The sequence below is a fragment of the Dipodomys spectabilis genome, unplaced genomic scaffold (genome assembly GCF_019054845.1).
Source record: "Dipodomys spectabilis isolate Male_0828 unplaced genomic scaffold, ASM1905484v1 ptg000039l, whole genome shotgun sequence".
NCBI classification, from domain to species: Eukaryota; Metazoa; Chordata; class Mammalia; order Rodentia; family Heteromyidae; genus Dipodomys; species Dipodomys spectabilis.
The window spans coordinates 13,188,852-13,214,974 of NW_024870716.1; the positions used below are offsets into that span (position 1 = coordinate 13,188,852).

The 26,123-nt window shown below is 39.0% G+C and overlaps 1 protein-coding gene across 8 annotated transcripts in view; it reads right to left on the reverse strand.

Moving 5' to 3' along the window:
* Positions 1-26,123, reverse strand: part of Ccdc91 (coiled-coil domain containing 91) — a 197,413-nt gene that overhangs the window by 97,567 nt on the left and 73,723 nt on the right. For all 8 annotated transcript variants that reach the window (XM_042677627.1, XM_042677620.1, XM_042677623.1 and 5 more), the window contains one exon: positions 4,036-4,113. In XM_042677627.1, the coding sequence (XP_042533561.1) occupies positions 4,036-4,113 (78 nt within the window). The remainder of the gene's footprint in view (positions 1-4,035; positions 4,114-26,123) is intronic.

Here is a 26,123-nt window from a genome sequence, read left to right on the forward strand (position 1 = left end):
AAAAGAAGAGAGAGAGACAGGCAGAGAGAGAGAAAAAAGAGAGAGAAATGGAGGGAAGAGAGAGGAGAGGAGAGAAGAAGAGGGCAGGGGATGGGGGGAGAGGTAAGGGGAGAATTGATAGGAGCTATAGAATAATGTGTGACCACATTAAGCAAACCAACATAAACACAAAAGAGGAAAAACAAGGAAAGAGAGGGGAACTAGGAGAAAACCTATGAAAACATGGCTAGAAAAAAATCAGTTATCTATGTAAAAAGAACAATGATTTCCAAAGAGAATTAAAAACTAAATACACAAATACATCACAGTCAATATGTTAAATGCAAAACAAGAAAACATCTGAAAACAGGAGTAAATTTTTTGTATAAGGCAAACCTGAAGCTTTTGGTTTTTTTGATGAGCTTACTTATGTCTCATGAGAAAAGTTACAAAAAGAAATACAAGAAATGCCAAGTATTTATGTTTAATTAAAAATATTCAGGCTGGGAAGGTAGTTCAGTTGTAGAGTGCTTGCCTTGCATGCATGAGGCCCTGGGTTTGACTCCTCAGCACCACATAAGCAGAAAAGGCTGGAAGTGGCGCTGTGGCTCAAGTGTTAGAGCGCTAGTCTTGAGCTGAAGAGCTGGGAGACAGCGCCCAGGCCCAGAGTTCAGGACCTATGACTGAAAGAAAATAAACAAAAAACACAGAAAGACAACTGTTCCCAAAAAACAGAAGCCAATATCACAGGAAGCTGAAACATATTTTGAATGGGGAGGGAGTGAATCTTTGCAAATAACAGATTTATATCCAGAATTGAGAGAAGAAAAAAAAACCAGAGTACAAATAATCCAAAACATGGGCAAGCTGTATTAAGTGAATAAATAGTTCTCACAAGAAGAAATACAAATGGCTAGAAGATACATGAGGAAATATTCCATCATCCTCACCATAAAGGAAATACAAATCAAAACTACATTAAAATTCAACTCACCCCAGTCAGAATGACAGTCATCAAGAAAACAAACAACACATGCTGGTAAGGATGCAGAAAACAGGATCCTCACCCAGTTGACAGGATTGTAAACTAATGTAACCACTATGGAAGTCAGTATGGAGGCACCTCAAAGACTAAAAACAGGTCTTCCTGATGACCTGTTCTCATTATAGGGCCTATATCCAAGGAGAGTAAATCAAGATACCAGAAAGACACCTGCATATCTTTATTTACTGCAGTACTCTTCATAATAGGCAAATGATGGAATCATCCCAGGTGCCCAACAACAGATGAACAGATGAAGTGATATGTGTTATATACATATACATACATGATCATACGTACAATATGGAATATTACACAGGGATTAGAAAGAATGTAATCATGTCATCTTCAGGGAAATGGATATAATTAGAGAATATCATATTGAACAAGGCAAGCCAAGCTCAAATATTTTCACTCATATGTGGATACTAAATCTAAAAGTCATACATACTTGTGGACATATATGTGTATATACCCATATACATAATTATTTATATGTATAAACACAGAAAAAAATAAAACTGGGTGAGCAATTTTGTAATATATTATAACTCTATATGAAAACAGCACAATGAACTTCAAGAAAAACTGTGAATCGGGCTGGGAATGTGGCTGAGTGGTAGAGTGCTTGCCTAGCATACATGAAACCCTAGGCTTGATTCCTCAGTACCACATAGAGAGAAAAAGCTGAAAGTGACACTGTGGCTCAAGTGGTAGCGTGCTAACCTTGAGCAAGGTAAGTTCAGAGACAGTGCTCAGGCCCTGAGTTAAAGCCCCAGGACTGGCAACAAACAAACAAACAAAAAAGCTGTGAATCCAAGGGATTGGGGCTTTGAATCCTGGAGGGAGATGATTACTAGCAGAGGTGGGAACTGGGCTAGGGAGGGGAATGAAGGAGGCTGAGTACCATTAAAACAGATGACTTGCAACTATAAAACCTGATAACATTGTTTGAGGGAAAGGGAAAGAGGGCAAGGAGACTGTTAGAGATGGGAGCTGACTAGAATACATTGTTACAATGAATTCCCCACTTCTGTGTGACTGATGTAAAGAAACTGAAAAAAGCAGATTTCATGATCTTCTTAGCATCTCAGTAGTCTGATATGGTCACCAAAATGACATTTCTGAGATTGATTTGGAACGTCGGGAGAAGGAAATGATAGAAGGCAGTGAATCTGTATACTGTATGTATACAGACAAGTAACAATTAAGTCCCTTCATACAACTATAAGTATGGAGAGAAAAGAGCTTTCATGTCCCAAGACATATCTATTCCAATGTTCTAGGGTTTCTGTATGCATTTTTATTTAAATTCATTCTAGATCTACTTTTTTTCTATTTTTATCAGATCTACTTCTTTACTTTTATTAAAATGATTATAGAAGCTTTTGATAGTATATTATCCACTATTTTCCATCAAATCAAGTGAAGCCATTCAATCTATGATAAACATGTTTTCATACCAAAATTAGGATTTTTTTACCTTTAGTTGTAATAAATCAACCATGAAATGTATTTATGCTGTGAAATACTAAAGAAGAGTTATTAAAATAATTCTGACATGAAAACATCTCCAAGTCATATGGAATAAATATACCATGAAGGAAAAAAGGTAGCAATTGAGTAGGAGAAGTTTTTTGTATGTGAAAGCAAGTCAAAACTAAATAACATGAGACTGGGCATAGGCAGCTCAAACCTGTAATTCTAGCTACTCAAGAGGCTGAGATCTAATGGCTATGAGTAAGAGGCCAGCCTGGGTAGGAAAGTCCATGAGACTCTACCTCCAATTAAAAGCTGTGGCTCAAGTGGTACAATGCTAGTCAGGAGCAAAAGAAGCTCAAGGACAGTGCCTAGCCCCTGAATTCAAGCCCAGGACTGGCTGCATACATACACACACACCAAAAAAACCCTAAAACTAAAAGCAAAGTAAGAGCATATGTGTATGTAAATATGATGGCATATGCACACCCACTGCTAATGATAATCTCTGGGAAGAATTGCTTGATTTTGACTTTAACAAGAGTTATACTCCTATGACATGAAAAAAAAATGATCTAACATGAAATTTAAGGTTAAAAAAAAGTATTCAATACTAATCTCTCAATTTGTTTTAAAATTAAGTTTATGTGGTAGAGAGATAAAATAGTGTTATATATAATGTTATTATATATTTATGTATACATACTATATATAACATACATATATATATCCTATTTCTTCTATATATATTTTTTCCTCCAAGTCTCTCTTAATCAAATGTATCTAAAGCCTAACTTGTTTTAACAAAAGAAAAGAAGGTACAATATTTTGTTTCAGATTTATACCAGGACTTAACATTTTTTCCTGTAACACAGAAGCAGAATCAAATCAGAGAGACAAAAAAAGATAAGACAGGAACTAATTACTTATATGAACTATATAGCAATTAATTAATTAACAATTAATATATAGCATATTATGTTTAAATTCCTTTACCTGGTGAGCTTGTATTCTCTGACATTTTGTGTACTGCAAATGTGCAGTAATATCTAGCATTACCCTGTAATCCACAGATATGCATTCAATTTACATTTGTAGACTAGATAAAACCTAAATCAGTTTTTATGGTTTTCTTTCTGAAGTGTGTCCTGACAGCTGATATATAAACTTCTGGTTAGTGAATGGAGGCAAGGCCCTTGCCAGTTGATGGACTGAGAATTTCATGGTGTTATTGTAAGGAGGAGGGGGGCCTACGGAGGAAGTAGGTCATTGCTAGAGTAACCCAAGTGCACCTTGTCCTGATTCTGTCTTCCCTTTCTGCCATGAGGTTCAGCCTTATCTCAGGCCCAAAGTCACGTGGGCCTACATGAGTATGAACTAGAATTGTGAGGCCAAGTATACCTTTGGTCCAGCCGCCTGTGACCATGATACAGAGCTAAAATAGGCTTCTGAGATGTGTATATGCTGCCACATGCCTGTGTATTTCACTGAAGGCCTTACTATTCTTTCCAGAAAGAATAAGCAAAAGTCTCTACCTTATATTCATCCACAATAATGCTAAGGGCTTCATGACCAGCTTTCCTCATGTCTTCCAATTCTTGTTTATGTTTTTCCTGAAAGAAAAAAGAAACTGAATCCAGGAGTTGTTTTTCTGTTTTGTTGGCAAAATAATAAAATCCATTGGCTTTGATTTCCAGGGACAAACACAAAGAGAAAAAGGATGTTCAAAAGGAAGTTATGTTTAAAAGCTTTGGAAGGCACCGAGTTAATGTGAGTGTAAAAGAAAATAAAACCAGAAAAGAAGGCCTTACATAGAAATGTAAGGACACCCCAGCATCTAGCAAGTCTTGACAAGGATCAGCAACAAGGCTGGCAAGGCCTTTATTTTCATTATTTTATTATTTCTGCAGGTGTTTCTAACACCTCCAATTTAAAAACCACTAGATTAAGATGACTAGCCAGCCCCAAACTCTACCTGCCTAGAAATGGAACAGATGAACTTACTTTGGAGCATGTGCACTTCCTACAGAGCATGTCTAGATTTCACTAGAAAGTTCTACAACATAATCATGGACAAACAGGAAGGAAGGAAACAGAAGAGATAAAAGGAATAAATCCATGTATGAGTAAACACACACACACACACACACACACACACACACACACACACACACACACACACTTAATACATGTAAGGGTTTATAATATGGCCCAAAAGAACAGAAAGGAATAAGAGGACATGGACAGATTTAAACAGAGATGGATTTGGATAAAGTGGCAAGCTAGGCTTAAGTAATGAGCCCCTCAAAACCCACACACAACTCCCATCATTTAGCCCCTCTTCTCTTGCTTTTTACCATTTGTTTACCTGACAATGGTGCCCAGGAAAACAACTGAAGCCACATGTTTCAAATGCCTGAACCCCTGAATGAGTGTACCCTGATCAAACCTTAGCTACAGTCTCACCATGCAGTGTACAATTTGTTCTTTCATCAAAGAACAAATCCTGATAAAGGAGGTTCTACTCTCTCATCAACATCCAATTCCTCTCTGGGTGTGTCTTTTTACTTGTTTTATTAAAACCAAATAACTGTTTCCCAGTGACCAATCTAACAATAAAGGATCACTATGGGTATGTGCAGGAAAGATCACTTTTGTTAATATGATTCTCAGTCTATGGTTCAGAGCAGCAAGCAATTTGTTAAAAAGTTATTTTCCATTGTTTAAGAGGTGCTGTAGTGAAAACTAGAGCACAGAGTGAGGTGCCAGTGGCTTGTACCTATAATCTTAGATACTCAGGAGGCTGAGATACGAGGATCATACTTCAAAGCCAGTATAGGCAGTTAAGTCTGTGAGACTCTTAGGTCCAATGAACAACAACACAACAAACAAAGAACAAAAAAAAAAAACAGAACTGAGGCTATGGTTTAAGTGGGAAAAAGCTACCTTGAGTTAAAAAAAAAAAGTTCAGAGACAGTGCCCAGGCCCTGAGTTCAAGTCCCAGAAGTCTCAATCTTCTCCAACTCTCCCCCTCCAATCTCCCTCCCCCCCTCCCACCCTCCCCCCTCAGAACACATAGGTGTTTGCAATTACCTTGGAAGGAAAACCCAGGCATCACATTATTTTACCACAAACAGACAAAAGAGGACTTCACCAAGACTGCTGCCTTTCAAAGTAATAGACTTAATAAGAGTAATTAGGCAAGAAAAAGAAATAAAAATCATAATAATTAGAAATGTTGAAGTAAACTGTATCTTTAAAGAGGATGTGATCCCATGCATAGAAGACCTAAAGACTGCACCACAAAACAACTAAACTAAGAAATTCACTAAAAGTTCAGGAAACAAAATTAACATATCAAAAATGAAATCATTGTGCTTGATAAATTAACAATAAACTATCCAGAAAAAGAGAGAAACAGTACAAGTGACTTTGAAAACAATAAAATTATGGACATAAAAGTTTTATACAATTAAATGTGAAAAACACTGCTGAAAAAATTAAATAAGTTATAAATAAACCAAAAGACATTGTCTAGTCATGCAATGGAAGAAATGATACCAAGTCCATATTATCCAATACAATTTACAAATTCAATGCAATTTCTATCAAAATTGCAATCGTATTTTTCATGTATTTGGTAATCAGTTAACTTCTTTTTCTGTTTGTGTGCCAGTCCTGGAGCTTGAACTCAGGGCCTGGCTTTGTGGTGGTTAACTGAAGGTCAGATTCTCATGGACTTTTTCCTACCTGGTCTAGCTTTGAAACACAATCCTCAGCTCTCAATTTCCTGAGAAGCTAGGATTACATGCATGAGCCACCTTTGCCCTTCTTGTAATCATAAACTTCTAATAGTGCCAAATAGTAAAATTAATCTTGAGGAATAAAAGAGAAAGCTAGAAGCCTCACATTCTATAATGTCAAACAACTTTACAAAGCCACAGTAACTAAGACAGTGTGGCAATGGTATAAAAACAGACACAGGGAACTACAGAGCCCAGAATGAAACACATGTGACACTGTGGACTAATGCTTGACCCAAGAATGAAAAGCATATGTTAGGAAAGGATAATCTCTTCAGTTAATAGTTCCAGAAAAACTAGATATTCTCTTATAGAAGAATGAAACAATCCTCATTTTACAACACTCACAGAATTTAATGCAGTAGATAGAGACTTAAATGAACACACTGATACCATAGAGCTACTAGAAGCAAACAATGTTGTTTTGGTGATTTTTTTGGATATGACACTAAAAGTGTAGGTACAAGAACTGGAGTAGAGCTCAACAGTAGAACACATGGTCAGCATGCATAAGGCCTTGGGTTTCAATTCAAAAGGAGAGGGAGGAGAGATATTCAGAAGAAGAAGAATCGGGGAGAACTTGGGAGAGAGGAAGGAACAGGAAGGGAGGGAGAAGGAATGGAAGAGGAAAAGAGGGAGGGAGGAAAGGAGGAAGAAAGGAAGATAGAAGAAAGGAAGAAGGGAAGAAGGAAGGAAGGGAGGGAGGAAAAATAGACAAATGAAACTACATCAAAAATAAAAAGATTCTTCTCATTGAAAGAAAAATGAAAAAGCAAACTACGAAGCAAAGGAAGAACTGCAAATTCCACAAATAATAAGGAGTTAATGGACAAAGAAAAAAAATCCGACAACTCAATAGCAAGGAAAAAGAACTCACACAAATAATTCAACTGCAATCGGCCACTTCTGCAATGAAGATACACACTAATTTGTATAAGGACAAGTTTTGTAAGGACATTCAACATCACTAAATATCAAGGAAAACCAAACCAAAACCACAATGAGTTATTACCTCTCACTTATTAGAATGGTTAGCATTTTTTAAATGAGATAGTGTTGAAACAGTGTTGGCAAAGATATAGAAAAAAGAAATCATTTTTGTACTGTTTGGTGGGAATGTATACTAGTAGTTATAAGCAAATCATACAAAATTCCTCAAAAGAAATTAAAAACAGACCTTTCATACAATGCAGTCATCTCACCTCTTGGTATACAACCAAAGGAAATGGAATCTATCAAAACAGAAACCTGTCCTCTCATGTTTATTGAAGCATAATTCACAGTAAAAATACCCAGGCACTGGTGGCTTACGCCTGTATCCTAGCTATTCAGGTGTCTGAGATCTGAGGATCATGGTTCAAAGCCAGCCCAGGCAAAAAAAAAGCCCATGAGACTCCAAGTAACCACCAAAAGCTGGAAGTGGAGATGTGGCTCAAAGTGGCAGAGAACTAGCCTTGAGCAAAAAAAACTTAGAGACAGTGCCCAGGCCCTGAATTCAAGCTCCAAGACTGGCATGCACATGCACACGCACACACGTGCGCACGCGCACACACACACACACATACACACACACAGACTGAGGAACATTATTCAGTCATAAAAAAGATAATCCTGCCATGCAAGTTCAACAACGTGGATGAGACTTACAGACATTACGTTATGCAGAATGAACCAAGTCAGAAAAAGATAAATATTGTATGACCTCCCTATTATGTAAAATCTAAAATAATTAAGCTCACAGAAACAGACAGTAGCATAGTGGCTGCCTGGAATTGGGGGTGGTGATGAGGGAAGTGGGAAGACACTGGTCAAAGGATATAAACAGTGAATGGATAAGTCCTGGATATCTAATTGTCAGCACAAGTATTAACAAGTTAATATGCTGTATATGTGAAATTTGCTTACAGAGTAGATCTTTAATGGTCTTAACGCACACACACACACACACACAAATACATGATTTGGACCTGGATACCAGTGGCTCACACCTATAATCATAGCTACTCAGTAGGCTGAGATCTGAGGATCTTGGTTCAACACCAGCCTGGGCAGAAAAGTCCATGAGACTCTTACCTTGAATTAAACACCAAAAAACAAGAAGCAGAGCTGGGGCTTACGTGGTAAAGTGTTAGCCTTTATTAAAGAGCTCAAGGACAGCTCCTACGCCCTGAGTTCAAGCCCCCAAACTGGTTTGTGTATACATAGATTATATGTAAATTATAGATTGTGGTAATCATTTCATCATATTCTCTGGACATCTTAAATATAGACAATTTATAGGCTAATTATATCTCAAGCTAGGATGATGGAAGAGAATTCTACCTTTTCTCTGAACTATCATTTTTACTTCTTTATTGTGTGTACATACATACATGCATGTGTGTGCATGCATAAGGCAGTCCTGGGGCTTGAACTCATGGCCTGGGCACTATCCCTGAACTATATTGCCCAAGCCTAGTGCTCTACTACTTGAACTACAGCTCCACTTTCAGTTTTTTGGTGGTTAACTGGAGACAAGAGTCTCAAAGACTTGCCTGCCTGGGCTGGCTTCAAACTGTGATCCTCAGATCTCAGCCTCCTGAGTAGCTAGGATTACAGGCATGAGCCACAGGCCCCTGGGACTTCTGGAACACTTGGTACATTATCTTATTTTTCAAATGTTTTTGTCTACAGAGTTGCACCCCAGGTTTTTCAGTTTACTTTTAGGAGCCACGTCCCTTACTAGAAAACAAGATGAACCCAAAGGCACTCCACACAAGGGCTCCTTCTCCTGTAATTATTATAAGGTGAGACGACTTTATAACTCTGAACAGTGTTGCAAGGCCTGCTTTATCTAAACCCTCCCTTGCCATACTCTTCAGTGTCTTGTGCTACACTTCCTACCAATTCTCTTCATGCTGTGGCTTTACACTTTGGGATGGCTACTTTTTTTCTGGGTATTTCTAAAGAGAACGAGACCCCCATCCTTTAACTACTTCTTCTGTTGTCCTCAGATCTATCTTCCAAGTCCTCCATGCCCACTACGAACAACTGTGCTTTAGATAAGACTATAATTAAAAGCCTCGACATTCCCCATCAGACTCCAGCACAGATGTGAAAAATAATCCATGACTTATTGCTCTCAGCTCTACCAATCTGTGCACTGCAATACATACGAACCATCATGTGTTTTCATCACAGAGGGTGTTTTAGATTTTCCTTCTAGCTATCTTGGCTACTGTAAATCTACATAAGAACATGTCAAGATTAAAAAATTCTGCTTGCCTTCCCACTGCTTCTTTTTTTGAAATGGTTTATTTACTTAAAACTCTTTGTCTTTCTTCAATCCTTAAGAGTCTAACTTGATTATCTTCCTGCAATACCCCTATCCATCTCTTCTACTGGCTCCTCTTTGCCCCAACTTCTAAATGCAGACTCAGATCTTTATTTTAACTTTTTTGTGTATGTGCCAGTCCTCAGGCTTGAACTTATGGCCAAGGAGCTCTCCCTTAGCATTTTTGTGCTCAAGACTGGTATTATACCACTTTATCCATACTTCAACTTCCAACTTTTTTGCTGCTTGCTTGGAGGTAAGAGTTTCACAGACTTCCATGGTTGAGGTTGCTTCCAACCACAATCCTCTTAACTCAGACTCCTGAGTAGCTAAGATTACAAACTTTTGCAAACACTAATCATAGCCTTAAATACTATGTATGTACAACTCAATATATATTCAAATTCTGACATGGATGGTTGTCAGATTTGTCTCATTACTATTAATGTATTTACATGGATATCTAACAGCCATCTCAAAGTTAGCAAACACAGTGCTAAACTCCTGGTTTTCCTCCAGTTGCTCAGTCAAAAATTACTTAAGTCCTTTTCACTATTACCACTTTTTTTCCTCCTCACAATCCAAATGTAGTCCTTCAGACTACAGCTGAACTGCCTGATTGTCACATTTAAAGCATACCAAGTTCTTGAATAATATGACTTAGTACTTGTGCTAAGCAATACTCTAAGCTCCTTACACTTATCAGTTCAAGACACAATCTCTAAGACAACAGGAATTATTAACTGTTGTGCCCACAGCATCAGAACAATACCTACCATGAGTGGCCCATAAACACCAACTGGAACAGTGGTGAAAAATAATGATTACCCCTGGTCCCAACATCTGGGAAGGGAGAAAAGGGTAGGAAAGAGAAGCTGGGTTTGATCAAAGCATACTGTATACATGTATCAAAGATCATACCAAACTCCATGGGTATGCCAATAAAATGTTAATACATTAACTACAAATTAATACATGTTAATAGTTTCCCCTCAGAGCCCTTGTGATCAACTGACTCCCCACAGCATAGGGAGAGTTGTACGGGGACAGTGAGGATAGTGCTCACACACTATACTTCTTGGAAAGAAGGAAAACAGAGAAAATAAAGATTTCCAAGTATGCGGAGTTTGCTCAGAGCAGGTGATGTGTCACCTATAATATGTGAACATATGCATCTCAAGTGGTGCCAGTTGAAGAAAATGAGGCCTATACAAAGACAGAAATGAGAATGGCAAGGATTGGAAGGTCAAATGGAGTTGAGAACTGGGAAGATTTCACCCATCAAAGAAATAAAGAAGGGATTTAATATCAACATAATCATATATAAACATTAGGTACAACATATTATGTCAGCTCAAGGTTGAGCCACAGCTCCACTTCTGGCTTTCTGTTGGTTAATTGGAGTTAAGAGTCTCACAGTCTTTTCTGACCAGGCTGGCTTCAAACTGTGATCCTCAGATGTCAGCCTCTCAAGTAGCTAGGACATGGGCATGAGCCACCAATACCCAAAAAGAGTATGTTATTTTAATGTGCCAATACTGGGGTTTAAATTCAAGGTGTAGGCAACTCAAGGTTGGTGTTCTAGCACTTGAGCCAGAGATCTACTTTCAGCTTTTTGCTTCTGCCAGGGTTTGCTTTGGGCCACACTCCTAAGATCTCAGATTCTTGAGAGCTAGGATTACAACTGGGAGCTACCAGCACCCGGCAGAAAATGATCTTGAATCCTGGTTCCCAAAGATGTTTGTTGAATGAATAATTAAATGACATCACAATTCATATTATTTTTCTGATACAAGTATGAAAGTTAACAAATACTTTTAGTCATGTGTCTATCTGTTCAAAAATTTCAGTTAAACTATTTCTAAACTCACAGCTTTCTCAATGATTTTCTATGATATAGTAGGGTGCAATTAGATCAATCAACCCTCCAGGGCTTACTTTGAAGTTACTAATACATTGTAACATACCAAGCTACCATGTTACTAAAAGAAAAACACAAAATTAACCAAATAAAACTATGGATGGCTTGACATTTTTATTCAAGAATACAGAGCCTCGGGGCTGGGAAGGTGGCTCAGTGGTAGAGCACTTGCCTTGCATGCATGACGCCCTGGGTTCGATTCCTCAGGACCAAACAAAAAGAAAAAAGCCGGAAGTGGTGCTGTGACTCAAGTGGTAGAGTGCTCGCCTTGAGCTGAAGAGCTGAGGGACAGCACCCAGGCCCAGAGTTCAGGCCCCACGACCGGACCCCCCCCCCCCCAAAAAAAAAAAAGAATACAGAGCCAAAATTATACAACATATCATTGAAACCAAATATCACCACAATGATGGCTTTCTTTCAAATTGCCAAATCCTAAAACATCAATGAAAAGGGAAGAGTCAAGAAAATACATTAAATAAAAATATGAAATTTTTAAGTAAGAAGAAACATCAAAGGCCACAATTCCAAAATACTCACTTTATAAGTGGCAAAGCTGAGATCAAGAAATTTGTCCAAGTTCATGAGGTTCACTACAAGCAGAAAAACTCTTAATTAACCACTTCAATGTTTAAATCTGTCCTGTCAATATACCGAACTACTGGCCAAATGTGGTGCTCATGCTGTAATCCTGGCTACACACAAGGCTGAGATCTGAGGATCAAAATGAAAAGCCAGCTCAGGTAAACAAATCCATGAGCCTCTTACCTCTAATTAACCATCAAAAAGCCAGAAGTGGAAGCATGGATCAAGTGGTACAGCAACAATCTTGAATAGAAAAAGCCAAGCAAGAGCACAAGAGCCAAAGTTCAAGCTCCAGTACCAGCATAAAAAGAAAAAAAGAACATGAAGTAACATGCACACCTCAGGCTCACAACCTCAATGTAGCTGGGGAAGACAGATTTAGTCAGCAAATGTCAGCGTTTTACAGAAATAAATTAGCAAAACAAATTTTACATAACTATCATTGGTAAGATTCGGATACCTGAACCAAGACTGAAAAAGGAAAACCTCAAGGGTGGTACAAACAAAGGTTTTTCAATTCACATTCTAGTATTGCTAGTCATTGCCAAGGCAAGTAGAACCTGTGTTAATCTCCCCTAATAAATTAATCTAGGAGCAACAACAGAATGCTCTGCCACTCACATGGTCAAAAGCCAATGTGTAATTGAATGCTTGGAATGAATTATCACAAGTCTTTTTTTAAAAAATGGTCCCATTATATTCTACCTATTAAAAAAGACTGATTCTTAATTCTAAATTCTTTGGCCAAGAATCAAACTATCAATAGCTAACTGGAACCTAATTAGCTAATACTGTCATATGGAAAAAGGTTTTCCAACACCACTTCACCACCCTGTGAAGCCACAGGATGACATCCTTTTCACAGCAAAACATCAGTTACATTGGAGCAGGCAGAGGTAAACATCTCCAGATTATGGAAATGGAAATCATGGGGCAAGAGATCAAAATAAAGATAGTTTGTATTATCTAACCAATCCACTGAAAGGTCCTCACTGAGACACAGTATAAAATTCTCCACTACTATAGTCTACTTTTAAATGCCATGGTAGCAAAACAAAAAGGTTTAGATTAGTCCACATGCACTTACTACAAAAAAAAAAAGCAAAAGAAAAATAGCAAAACAGGCATGTGCTAGTAGTTCACAGTTCTAATCCTTATCTCCAAATAACTAGCAAAAACCTGGAACTGGAGCAAAAGGATAATGGACAGAGCCCACGCCTTGAGTTCAAGCTCTTGTACGAACACACGAAGAAGGAAGGAAGGAAGGAAAGAAGGGAGGGAGGGAGGAAGGGAGGGAGGGAGGGAGGGAGGGGAAACGAAAAGGAAAACACATCATCCTATTTCATTTGCCTTCTATTTTCAACTGCAACAAGCCTGGGTTATTATTGTAGAAGCTTTAATCCTTGAAAAGAAAGTCAGTATCGTAGTGTTCACACAGTTAGGACTTCTAAAGCAATCTATCAGGCATGGTTAAAGATAACAAATTTATTTACACTATTTACACCAGTAAAGGTGGCCTACAACTACCTTGTCCTGGGCTAAATACCCAGAACCAAGAGCAGCCTCAACCATCAAACTCCAAGCCTCCAAAAGGCAACCTCGACCTTTATTAATTGGTCTGCAAACCTCCAATTAGTCTATCTGCAAACCTCTGACCCCCAAAGCTCCAAAGCTCCAAAGGGGAAGGCTTTTCTTTTTCTTTCCTTCCTCCTTCTCTGCAGGCCTCTCCACTCTCCACAGGGCAGGGCTGGCTTTCCCTGCCCTGTTCTGGTAGGCGCTTCTTGCCTGCTTTCCCCTACTGCTGTCTCTCTCTATTCTTTACCCTCTGCCCTCTACCCTACCCCCCACCACCCAGGAACATGCAGTCTATATATAGGCTAAGCCCCCCCCCACCACTCCAACAGGACTAATGGTTTCATCTGCCTAAGGGTTTCCAACTGCTATTCATGGGCCTCCCCCAAGCTGCCCACTGTCCAATCACTTCTGGATAGCTCACCAAACTGGTCTGGACTCCCCAACCCCTCCAGTAACACACCCCACCCTCAAGCGACATGCTCCGCCCCTTTCCATGGCATAACCCTCGGGGACACGCCCTGTGGGGCAGTGACCCTGCCCCCTCAGGTGGCCTGGGCCTCTGGTCTCTCGATGCCCCTCCCCTCCAGCGGGCTGGGCCTTGGCGCCCTGCTGATTATTACAAACCTTCCTCACTGAATCAATGTTTCATCTTTATATCCCCACCTCATTTGATCTCAGCCTGTAGAGTCTGGGGAACAATGCATTTCAAAGTCTTCCCACTCAGTCTCACCAACCACCTTTACCCAAATATTAAAAAGGATCAAGTAATACTACAAGAGAAATATATACATTTTGCACAGTAAGCTGTCCTAAGTACTGATATTCTCTCCATGAGGTTGTCCAGTTAGATGAAGATATCAAAATTACAAAGTATGAATGTAAGTCTCTTCCTTGTCCCATTAATGGCATTGAAATTTTATCAGCAAGAAAAATCCAAACCATCATCTCTACTAAATTTTTCTAGTCAAATAAAGACAAGACAAGGAAGCAAATTCGGCCTGGAATATCACCTCAAGGTGCAGTAACCAGGGGGCGGAAGTCCAGGCCGCTGGAGGGGGCGGGGCATCGAGAGGCGGGCCTCACTGCTCAGCTGACCCGGCAGGCGGAGGGGGCGTAGCCCTGAGAGGCTGATGTAACCGCCCTACTAGGTGAGCTGTCAAGAGCTGTCAAAATGTGGCTGGACAGTGGGCAGCTTAGGAGGTAGCCGTTGAAACCGTTAGAAGGTTGAAAGCCTTAGGCCAGCTGGAGTGGGGGAGGGGTGTAGCATGTTCCCAGCAGAGTGGGTGGAGAGGCAGCAGAATGATAAAGACAGCAAGAGGTGCCTACCAGAGCAGAGCAAGGCAGGCCTATAGAGGCCTGAGGCCTGAGGAGAGTGGAGAAGCCCACAAGGAAAGAGGAAGGAAGGAAAATGAAAAGCCTTCACCTTTGGAAGTTTGGAGCTTTGGAGGTTTGGAGGTCTGGGGTTGGAGGTTTGCAGACCAACTAATAAAGGTCAGGGCTGCCCATTGGAGGCTTGGAGGTTTGGTGGTAGAGGCTGCTCTTGGGTTCTGGGTAGCTAGCCCAGGACAAGGTAGTTGCAGGCCCCTTTTCTGGTGTAAATGGTGTAAATCAAATTCTTTTGTCACCTTTAACCATGCCTCGATGGACTGTCTCACTCTTTGGAGATCATAATTGTGGTTCACAAAGAAATTCACCATCTATCAATATCAGCATGAGTAACAGACTTTTCTTCAAGCTAATTTACAAAAGCCAGCCATGACAACTTCACTTATCCCTGTCTCAAACCAAAATCTTAAGGAATTAATTAGTTAGCAATGGAGGAATGAATAAACAAATCACCAGCTTCATCACTCTCAAGTTGGAAAGAAATACTCATGTGGAATTCATTTAAAGAAGACATTTACAACAATGCTATTATTGTTACCAATGTCATTCCTCCATTAGCACCTCAGCTCTGCCCAATATGTGTTGTATGGGGAAAAAAAAGAAAAGGCCAAATTCTACACTGCCTGAGAGTAGACTCTTGCAAAACTATAACAGAGCTGCCAGCTCACTGGTAGGGTAAAATGACATGACTCTTCTCACTACTTCTTGTATTATTTACTCCAGGGGCAGGAAGGGACTCCACTCAAAACAGGATCCAGAGTTGTGATGTTTATCTTCAGCTGTGCTAACATTTTCGAGGTTCCTTGAGGAGCAAAGTTTGCAACTAAGTCAAAGCAAATAAGAAATAGGAAAGAAAAGATAAAGGGGAACGGAAGGTATTCCTATCTATTCAGGAGGCTGAGATCTGAAGACCATGGTTAGAAGCCAACCCAGGCAGAAAAGTCTGTGAGACTCTTATGACCAATTAGCCAGCAAAAAGCCAGAAAAAGTATAACCGTGGCTCAAATGACAGAGTGCCCAACTTGAGCACAAAGCTAACAGACAGCACAAGATCTTGAGTTCAAGCCAAAACAAAACAAAAACAGATGAGAGGGGCTGCTCTAACAAATACCTGAAAATGTGAAAAGGGCTTTGAATTACATAACCAACAGGTAAAGACTGGGAGAATCTTGAGATGCAAAAGAGGGGGGAGGAGGAAGACAGCTTTGAAGAGCTAGCTGGTAAAATGGTAAAACATATTAAATAAAAGCAATACTGAGACTGGGCACTGGTGGCTCAAGCCTGTAATCCTAGCTAGTCAGAAGACTGAGATCTGAGGATAGCAGTTCAAAGCCAGATGAAGCCAGAAAACCTGTGAGAGTCTTATCTCCATTAACTATCAAAAAGCCAGAAATAAAGCTGTGGTTCAAGTGGTAGCACACTAACTCTAGCTCAGAAACAGCACGTAGGTGTTCAAGTCTCACACATACAATACTGATGTATAGGAGGAAGGGAAGAGAATAAAAGAGGTCATCCACCACTTTAGAGTGTGAAATGTCGTAATAAACAGTGCTTCTAAAGGCAGACATGGTGACTCGGGCCTGTGAGCCTACCTACTCAAGAGTCTGAGATTAGAAAGAGCATAGTTTAAGGCCAGTCCATTTTAGAAAAAAGTTCATGAGAATTTGCCTCAACAGAAAAAAACAGAAAGCAGTGGTCATAGCAGCTACTCCAAGAGGTATAAACAGGAGGACTGCAGTCCAGTCTGGCCCAAGCAAAAAGTAAGATCTTACCTTAGAAGATCTTACCGCAAAAGGGCTAGTAATGTGGCTTAAGTGGTAGAATGCCTCCTACCAAGCAAGAAGCCCTGAGTTTAAAACTTGAAGGTTAAACACAGGTACTTCTAGCAAGTTCTCAGAACATGACTGTCGTGAACTTTTCTATGTGGTGGTAGAAAGCAGAATGTGTAAGTGTGACAAGCCTCCCCATTTAGATGATTGAAATGCAAGAAAAAAGAGATAACTTGAAGTGTTACAGAAAAGAAAAAGAAAACATAAATGCTAGATATCGGCAGTCCACACCTGTAATCCTAGCTAGTCAGGAGCCTGAGATCTGAGGATGGAGGTTTGAAGCCAGCCCAAGTAGACAAATCGAGACTTTTTATCTCCAGTCAACCAACATAAGCCAGAAGTAGAGGTAGGGCTCAGGTGGTAGAGCACCAGCCTTGAGAAAAGCCAAGTGGGAGTGAGAGTCCTTGAGTTTAAGTTCCAGTACTGACACCAAAAACAAAAATTAGTATGTGGTTTTATCAACTGCAAAGTAGGTTTATTCTTCTAAGATTTACAATCCATTAAACTCAATTCTTACATAAATACTGCTTTCTTAATTGACTTTTTGCAATAATTATGTCCCTGAAATTTCACCCTGTACTTTCTCCCCTCTCCCTTTTTTGAACTATATATTGGTTTCAATGTGTAAAAACAATAATCCTTTTAGATAATTTTAGATATAAAATTGAAATACCAGTAGAATTAATTTGTGAACTAAATATAAAAACCCCTTTGAGATGCCAACCTATTATTTTTTTCATACTCTGGCAACGGTAGCAGGCAAACCAGCAAAAGGATTATACCTCACTATCAGAAAAAGTCATGGGAACAATTCTGAAATTAATGTCAGAATAATGCAGAAAGACAATGAAGAAAGAGATGCTCTAGTCTTCACAGGACTGGAAGATCCTTGATGTATCCCAAAAGGTCCCCAAACACACATTCCTGGAGAGAGTATTGTATAGGAAGAGACAAAAATTCTCTAAGGATCTGCTTTATGACAAAATTTGTTAGTAAATTAGTGAATTGTTTAACAATTATGAAACTGGTAAAGAACATAAATTTGAAAGAGGCACATTCTTTTTCTTCCGTGCTATATGAATACAATAGAATTGTGGGAGAATCCTGTTTCCACTAGATAGGAAATGCAGGGTCACTCTCAGTGTCTTTCTGCAGTCACTCCCCCTAGAGACCAGAAATACAGTGAGGGGCAGAAATCTAGGGCTGGTGCAGACTGAAAATGTGTAGTCAGCACCTTTTTCCTCTATAACTCTCTCATTCCACCTGTTCATATAGATACGAGTTTGTGTATGGTTATGTGTGTCTGTGTGTGTGTGTGCGCGCACAGGCAAATATATGGTTCATTATTTTACATTTGGGAACTAGAGAAATAATATATATAGCATCCCAGTTATTTGCATATATACTGGGAATAGAAATCTCTAGGGATATATATTTATACATATATATGTGTGTGTGTATGTCCTCTCCTCTCCTCTCCTCTCTATCTCTATTTTCTTTTATTCTCTCATTCTATATGTTTTGTTCCTATAAGCCCTTTGTTTTCCTTCTCCTTTTTTCTTTCTAGTCTCTTTACCTGTCTCTATCACAAACATACACACATCCTTAACTACACAAAACTTGTATTTTCTACCCTTTGGCCTGTTAAGCTGAAAAAGCCAGATTCCTCAGAGAAATAATACATCTTTTCCAGCTATGCTAAATAAAAACCTAAGTAGGACCAGGTACTGGTGGCTCATGTCTATAATCCTAGATATTCAGGAGGCTGAGATATGAGATCATGGTTCAAAGCCAGTCTGGGCAAGAAAGTTCATAAGTCTCTAATCTCTAGCCACCAAAAAGGAGCCAAAAGTGGAGCTGTGGCTCAAGTGGTAAAACACCAGCCTTGAGCAAAAAAAAGCTCAAGGACAGCGCTCAGGTCTTGAGTTCAAGCCCCAGGACTGGCATACACACATTGAAGGAAAAAGAAAGTAGGCGTTTTTGAGACCTGTGGTTTTCATGAAACTGTGTCTGTCTACACACTTGAGCCTAATGTTTTATTTCCTACTTCCTTCACTCTGAAACCTCCATTGTCTCTTCAATCCCGCCCCCGCCCCCCCCCCACACTTCCTCCTTTCTTTTTTTTTTTTTTTTTTGGGGGGGGGGGGGTCCGGTCGGTCGTGGGGCCTGAACTCTGGGCCTGGGCACTGTCCCTCAGCTCTTCAGCTCAAGGCTAGCCCGCTACCACTTGAGCCACAGTGCCACTTCTGGCTTTTTTCTTTTTGCTTATGTGGTGCTGAGGAATCGAACCCAGGGCCTCGAGCATGCAAGGCAAGCGCTCTACCACTGAGCCACCTTCCCAGCCCCACTTCCTCCTTTCTTATAACATGGAAGCTAACAGAAAGCCTTTGCCTGTGTCCCCATCACATCTCCTAGACCACGTGTGTTTATTCCAGATGCCCTGTTGCTAGTGTAAGACACCATTTGTGCCCTCTGGAATCATGACTCCCACACTCGTCTTCTAGCTCTTCATCCCATCAGCTATCAAGAACATCATTCTCTTTCAGCCTCTCTCTCACTTGATAATCACTTCTACCCTCATAAATCAATCACAAATGACAATGACAAAAATTGTTTCAAAGGTCCTTTTGTGCCCTGCACTAGTCCTTCTGTTCTTTCAGATTACCTCTGGCTTTCCTCTCCAGCACAATGCCAAAACTGCTCAGCAAGTAACATAAGTCAGTTGTCAATTACTACCATAAGAGTTTATTATAATGTTATTGGCTTAACACAAATTTATTACCTTACAGTTCCCTATATCAGAAATCAAAGGAGTCTGACTGAGTCAAAGCCAAGGTGGTGACAGCTCTCTCCTCCTTCTGGAGGCTTCTGGGAAGGGGAGTCTTCTCTGCTCATTTGAACTACTTCTCCAGAAAGAAGAACTCAATAATGTCATCTGCAGGAGGGTGGTGGAACTGAAGGTCTTCATGGTAAGTGAAAACAAGCCAGACTCAGAAAGTCAAATATTTATCACTGTTCTCTCTGATATATGGAATTTAGACTTTTAAAAATATTAGTGGCAGGAATGTAACATTGGGGACATAAAGGGGAAAAAAGGAAATGTGATTTTTTTTCAGCAAAATGGGCATAACTAGACATCATCATGTTAAGCAAGGTAAGCTAAGCTCAAAAAGCCAAATATTACGTTTTCACTCATTTGCGGAATCTAGTCCTAAAAGGTATATGCCTATATAAACATATAGAGAACATAATTATAATTGAGGGACAGTTTGGAGGGATGAAGGGGAGGAGAGGGAAAGAGAATGATGGAAGGTGGATAATCTTTAAAAACGGTATCCATGTATGAAGATGGCATAAGGAAACTCACAGAAAGCTGCTAAACAAGCAGGTAGAGGTAATAGGGAAAGAGAACAAAAGAGGTTGATCTCAGTATAATATATGCAGATATGAAATACCAGTGGAAATAATTTGTACAATATAATCTTTAAAAAACTGGACAAAATGGATGACAGAAATGTAAAACAGATTTATATCATCAACATGATGATTTCTAGTTCTACCCATTTTCCAAAAGATGGAATAGTTTCATTTTCTTTGTGGATGAGTAATACTCCATCTTATACATGTACTCCATGTACCATTTCTGTTGGTGGAGGGGCCAGCAGGAGAGGAAAGCCAGTAGAGAGGGTGAATGAGGTGGAGTATGGCTGACTATGTCACGTGCATGTACAAAAATGAAAAACAAAATCTCTGAAGGTGGGAGGAGTGCTGAGAGAGAATGACCAAGGGAATGAGTTTGATCAAGGTACAGATTTGTTCAGCCTCTGCCAAATTCTATGTATGGAAATGTCACAAGGAAAACCCCTATACAACTAATATATACTACTAATAGTATTTGAAAAAATGTACGCCAAAAGATGATTTTGAAAAATATAGTTTATTCTGTGATGGGGGCAGCAACTGGAATGTAAAATTTGGCTTTTTCACTCAAGTCTGGAGCTCTACCACTTGAGCCATAAATCAAGCCACTTACAGCATTTGCTGGTTAATTGAGATAGTCTCAGACTTGTCTGTCCAGGCTGGCTTCAAGCCATGCCTCAGATCTCAGCCTCCCGAGTAGCTATGGCTCATACTGGCGATAGAATATTTTTAGTTATATTTGTAAAAAATTTGTAAGAAAACAAGGACTATTTTTTAGATGACTAATAGTATACATTAGCATGAATTTGACCACAGTCAAATATTCATAAGAAGAAAAAACATACCACATGCATGTTGTTATTTGATGAAGAAGCATATTATGACTGATTTTTGGCATTAAAGACATCCCTCCAACAGAACAGTGATTACCTTTGACATTATGTTGTAAGTTGTGAAAATAGTAACATTAACCATTTTATACTGAGGACAAATGGGCTGAACATCTACTTGATGTGGAGGTTTTAATAAAACTCAGCAACTTGAGCCAGCAGAGAGGCTCACAAGCATTGTGCATATCATCTGCACAAGACGAATTTACTTCAATAGAGCCTGGAAAAGGCTGGTCCCACTGGTTCACACCTGTAAACCTAGCTGCTCACAAGGGTGGAGGTGTGTAAAGGCAGACAAATCTGAGAGATTCTTAGATCCAGTTAACCAGCAGTATCAGTACTTCAACAACACTTTCAAGCTTTCAGGGGAAAAAAAAATCAATCTTCCATAGACTTAGTCTACTTCTGCCAAATATTAGACTAAAACAAAATTTCCAAGTTGAATTAGCAAGCCCTTACAAGTTTTCTTTAAGAGATAATGTAACCACAACTACAAAATTCACCACATCATAATCATTGTAAAAATTCCCAATATGTATGAAAATATACCATGTAAATCTACTTTGTTCCCACAGAACTTAAGGAATGCTTTTTGAAAAGTCAGATTTAGCAGAAGAATATGGATGCTTTGTGTTTCTGATTAGTGTTCCTATGAATCAGATTCTCTTCTTCTCTGTCATCAATTATTAATTATTTTGTGGTCTTAGCAAACCAGGCTGAGAAAAGGAGTACAAAACATTCCAGCCAAGTCCACCGTGGGAGTATTCTGTTCTTTTTGAATTAGGGAATGAGTGACTAGGAGTTGCCTGTTTACTTTTTCCATCTATTACTAAGAATTCAAATGATCTATTTGTGTTTCCTGGAGAAGAGGATAAAGGGTAAGGAAAAAAAAAGCAAGAGGAGGTGTTCTCTTTGTTTTTTAATCTACCTCCTCAAAGTGGCTCAAATTTACTCTCAAATAATAAACCAATTAACATTTATGAGAAAAATAAAACTCCATGACAAATGTCTCTGCTATATATAACACAAAAATAGCCCGGTGCTAGTGGCTCACGCCTGTAATTCTAACTACTCAAGAGGCTAAGATCAGAGGATCACAGTTCACTCAGCTGGGACAGGAATGTTGAGGAGACTCTATCTCTAGTGAACAAGGGGGGGAGGAGAGAGAGAGAGAGAGAGAGGGAGGGAGGGAGGAAAGGAAGGAAGGAAGGAAGGAAGGAAGGAAAGTAGGAAGGAAGGAAGGAAGGGAGAGGTACTTTATATTAGAGTTCTACTCAAAATGGTTCAAGTATTTAAGTAATATTTTTAAAAAGTAAGCCCTGGACAAAAGAATGACTAAATACTTAATATCTTATCTAAGCAGGTAATTAAGAGTCAAATCTCATCCTTACAGTTAAATGGCCACATTGTAAACAATACACAGCCATTGTAAACAATACACAAGCTGATGGGAAAAATTGTTATTATCATTTCCTGCTTGGGCTACAGGCTCATTTCATCTATTTGGAGAAAGAGGTTGCTACTATAGGTTTGCTTGCTTTCTTGCTTTGAGGCCCAACTGTTCCTGCTTTTACCAGTTGCTTAAAAAAATAAAAAAGTTCAATTTCCTATAAGCTACTTGTAAGATGTCTCCCCACTGAATTCTATTTTCTTGCTTCAAAACCAGAATCTAGAAAAATCTGTCATAAAGAACAAAAAAAGGAGAGAAGAGAGAGAAGGGAGGAGAGGAGAGGAGAGGGCAGAGAGAAGAAACATTCACTTTTTGTGATTATTGGTGAAGTGCTATCAAATATTTATCAAAAGCTATGACATGCATTCAGACAGAACACAGTACTGTCCAGTGCTGTGGGTCATGAGACTGACAAGAATAAATCAATGTGATGCCTTTAATAAGATGACTTCCACAGAAATGCACATAAAACTGATCATATGATCAATTGAAGAAAACGAGGACAGTAGCGGCATCCTAGACAAGTTAGAAGGAAAGAAAGGGGCATAAAATATCACCTCTGACATTAATCAACCACAAAGACATCCCATCTTTATCTACTTTCTGAATGAAAAATGAAGACAAATATACTGAACATCTTTGTCATTTGTTAACAGTTGCTGTGAAAGAGAATGTAAAGGGATATAAATACATTTTAAACCCTCTCTAAAACCTACCTTATAATTCATGATAAAGTTCACTGTACTTCAGATCATGTGTTCTTTATAATTACATTTAGAGGCCTCTTTTCATTCTTAAAATGTCCAAGGTATTCCATGAAAGCTTAACTCAAGCTGATGTATTATCCTGTGTCTGTGTGGACTTCTTGTTTTTATGTGGATTTTTTATTGGGGTACTTTGTCACTACTGACATAGTAAGTTCCAAATATGGTTTGTCTATACCTCTAAGGGTATTGGACTTTCATAGCTTACATAGTCTATTTATGCATTATATATTTGTAATTTCTCAAGGTATAATTATAGCCACTCTGAATCTTGCCCAAATGAGGGGGCTAATATTGCAAAAGAACTATGAACTATCTTTTCCTCTGGGTGAAGAACTGTGGCACACAGAGTGATCTCTCCAAAAACAGACAAATTTGTTATGGCTATCATCACCCAAATGTCCTGGGCTGCAAAGAAAAAGGGGGATCATGTTTCAAAAACTGTGGTATTTCCACAAAGCTTTAAAAATAATTTTCCAAAAGAGCTTATGGCAAAAACAACAACACCATCATCCTTTTCACTGAGTATAGTACTTGTGCTTCTCTTTCGTCCTGTAATGTTAGCCTGGTCTAACTTCTTTCCTCATATGAACCTCTGTCCGGAGGACAGCTGTGTTGGCTGCAAATAATATCCACAGAATTCATCCTGGAGATTACTGACAACTCAGAAACCACAGCATGGGGTTAAAAGTGTTTAAACATGCCTTCCAGGTTAAAATGTAGTATTCAGCCTGTAGTTCATTACTTTGTATAAGACCAAGATGAGGTACATAAAAACCTACATTCTGCTATCCGAATATTTCCTGACCTTTATGGGAATCCTGAAGCTACAAGATTACAGATTTGGTATAGGCCTTAAACTTGGATATCTAATTAAAAACACAAAAGTATCCGTAATTGGGAAGCACCAGCTTTTGAGAATTTTTTTTATTATAGGTTACCTTCTTGAATAATAGGGGGTGGTGAGAATGGAGAACAAGAGAATAAACACAGGTCAATCTGATTACCACACTAGATGCATGTGCTCAGTGCCATGATGGAAACCCCTTTGGATATTAATACACACAAATGAATGAGAAACATAAAATAGGTCCTCTTTAGGGTAGGGGTATTACTGGAAGATGGGGGGGAGTCAAACAGAGAGGGTGGAGGACAACAAACATAGTCAAAATTCTTTCTGTACATGTGTAAAGCTTGTTGAGATTGGCTTGAGAAAAGAAGGAAAGAGAGGAGAGGAGGGTTGAGATGCAGGGATTGGGTCTAATGAAGGTGCATCATATGCTTATCTGGGCATGGAAAAATAGAGCCAACCCCATCCCCACAACTAAGTGATGCTAATAAAACATGTTAAAAAAAAAAAGGGGGGGGGGGGACAAGCTAAAGTCAGTGATATCCCTACTGATGATAACTAATAATTCCTTCTAAAAAGAACCTTCCTCTCATAACAGGGATTTTTGTTTTGTTTCCTTCTTTAAAAAGATCCTATTTTGAAGTACAAGAAGTAACAGTACCTAAACACCCATAATCCATTAGGCGGTAGTAAGTTCTGGAAGCACAACTACCTGTGTCTTATTCCCCAAGATGGCTGCAAAACCAAAGTAGTATGCCACTAAAGCATTCTATTAAACACTATTTACCAAGACAAAATGTCCCTAATAATGTCTGACAATTTGCACTGCATATACTCTCTCTGTCCTTGGCACTACTTACTGATTCACCTCCCACATGGGGCACTGTTGTTCACACCTTTAACCATAGCTACGCGGGAGGCTCAGATCTGAGGATCACGATCCAAAGCCAGCCCAGACAGGAATGTCTCTGAGATTCAACTCCAGTTAACCAACAAGAAGCCAGAAGTGGAAGCGTAATTTAGTGGTAGAGTGCCAACTACAAGTGAAAAAGCTAAAAGATAATGTCTAAGTTGAGTTCAAGCCCCAGTATTGGAAAAAAGAAATTGTGCCAACTGTACATAAACCCACAGATAGAAAATTAAACATAATATATTTAAGTATATGCAGGAGGGCTTAAGGCATATGGAAAAACAATTTAGCTTATGGAATAGATCTTTAAGTTTTTGAGCTTTTACGTCCACATCTGTGCCAGGGATGCAAAAGGAAGAATTTAGTGGGAATGAAATCCATGCCACAATATTATAAACAAGCACTCTAAAATGAACAGAGAGAAGGAAAGTCAACCAAAGGACAAAGACTTTAAAATCCAACCCAAACACCTTCCTTTAGTAATACGTTCATAAAAATTATTGGCCCTTGAAGTCCAACAATGAACTCAAATCACTTTTTGAATAACAGGCCACTGATTCACATTTTAACTTGCTTTTTCTTCAGTGTTATTTCAGGAAGAACTCTTGATTTTCCATTCAAGACCATATGCATAGTCCAGGTATAACAAAATGCATTTTTCTTCTTCAAGAGACAAATTTTTATGAGGCTATTGGAAAGTAAATGGATTATAATTTTTCCCAAACACCATCATTCCTCATTTATTTGCAATTGTCTGAAGTTTATCATTTACCTCTACTTTCAAACCACCAACTGAAAAAGCAAAATATTTAAAGCTATGTTCTCAATAAAATAGTCTGTAGCTGAAAAATCCTTTAAAAAAAAAAAAAAAGAAAAGCATTTCAGAAAAGGCCATGTTTATTTCACATCTAACACCTTTGGCTGCAGGGT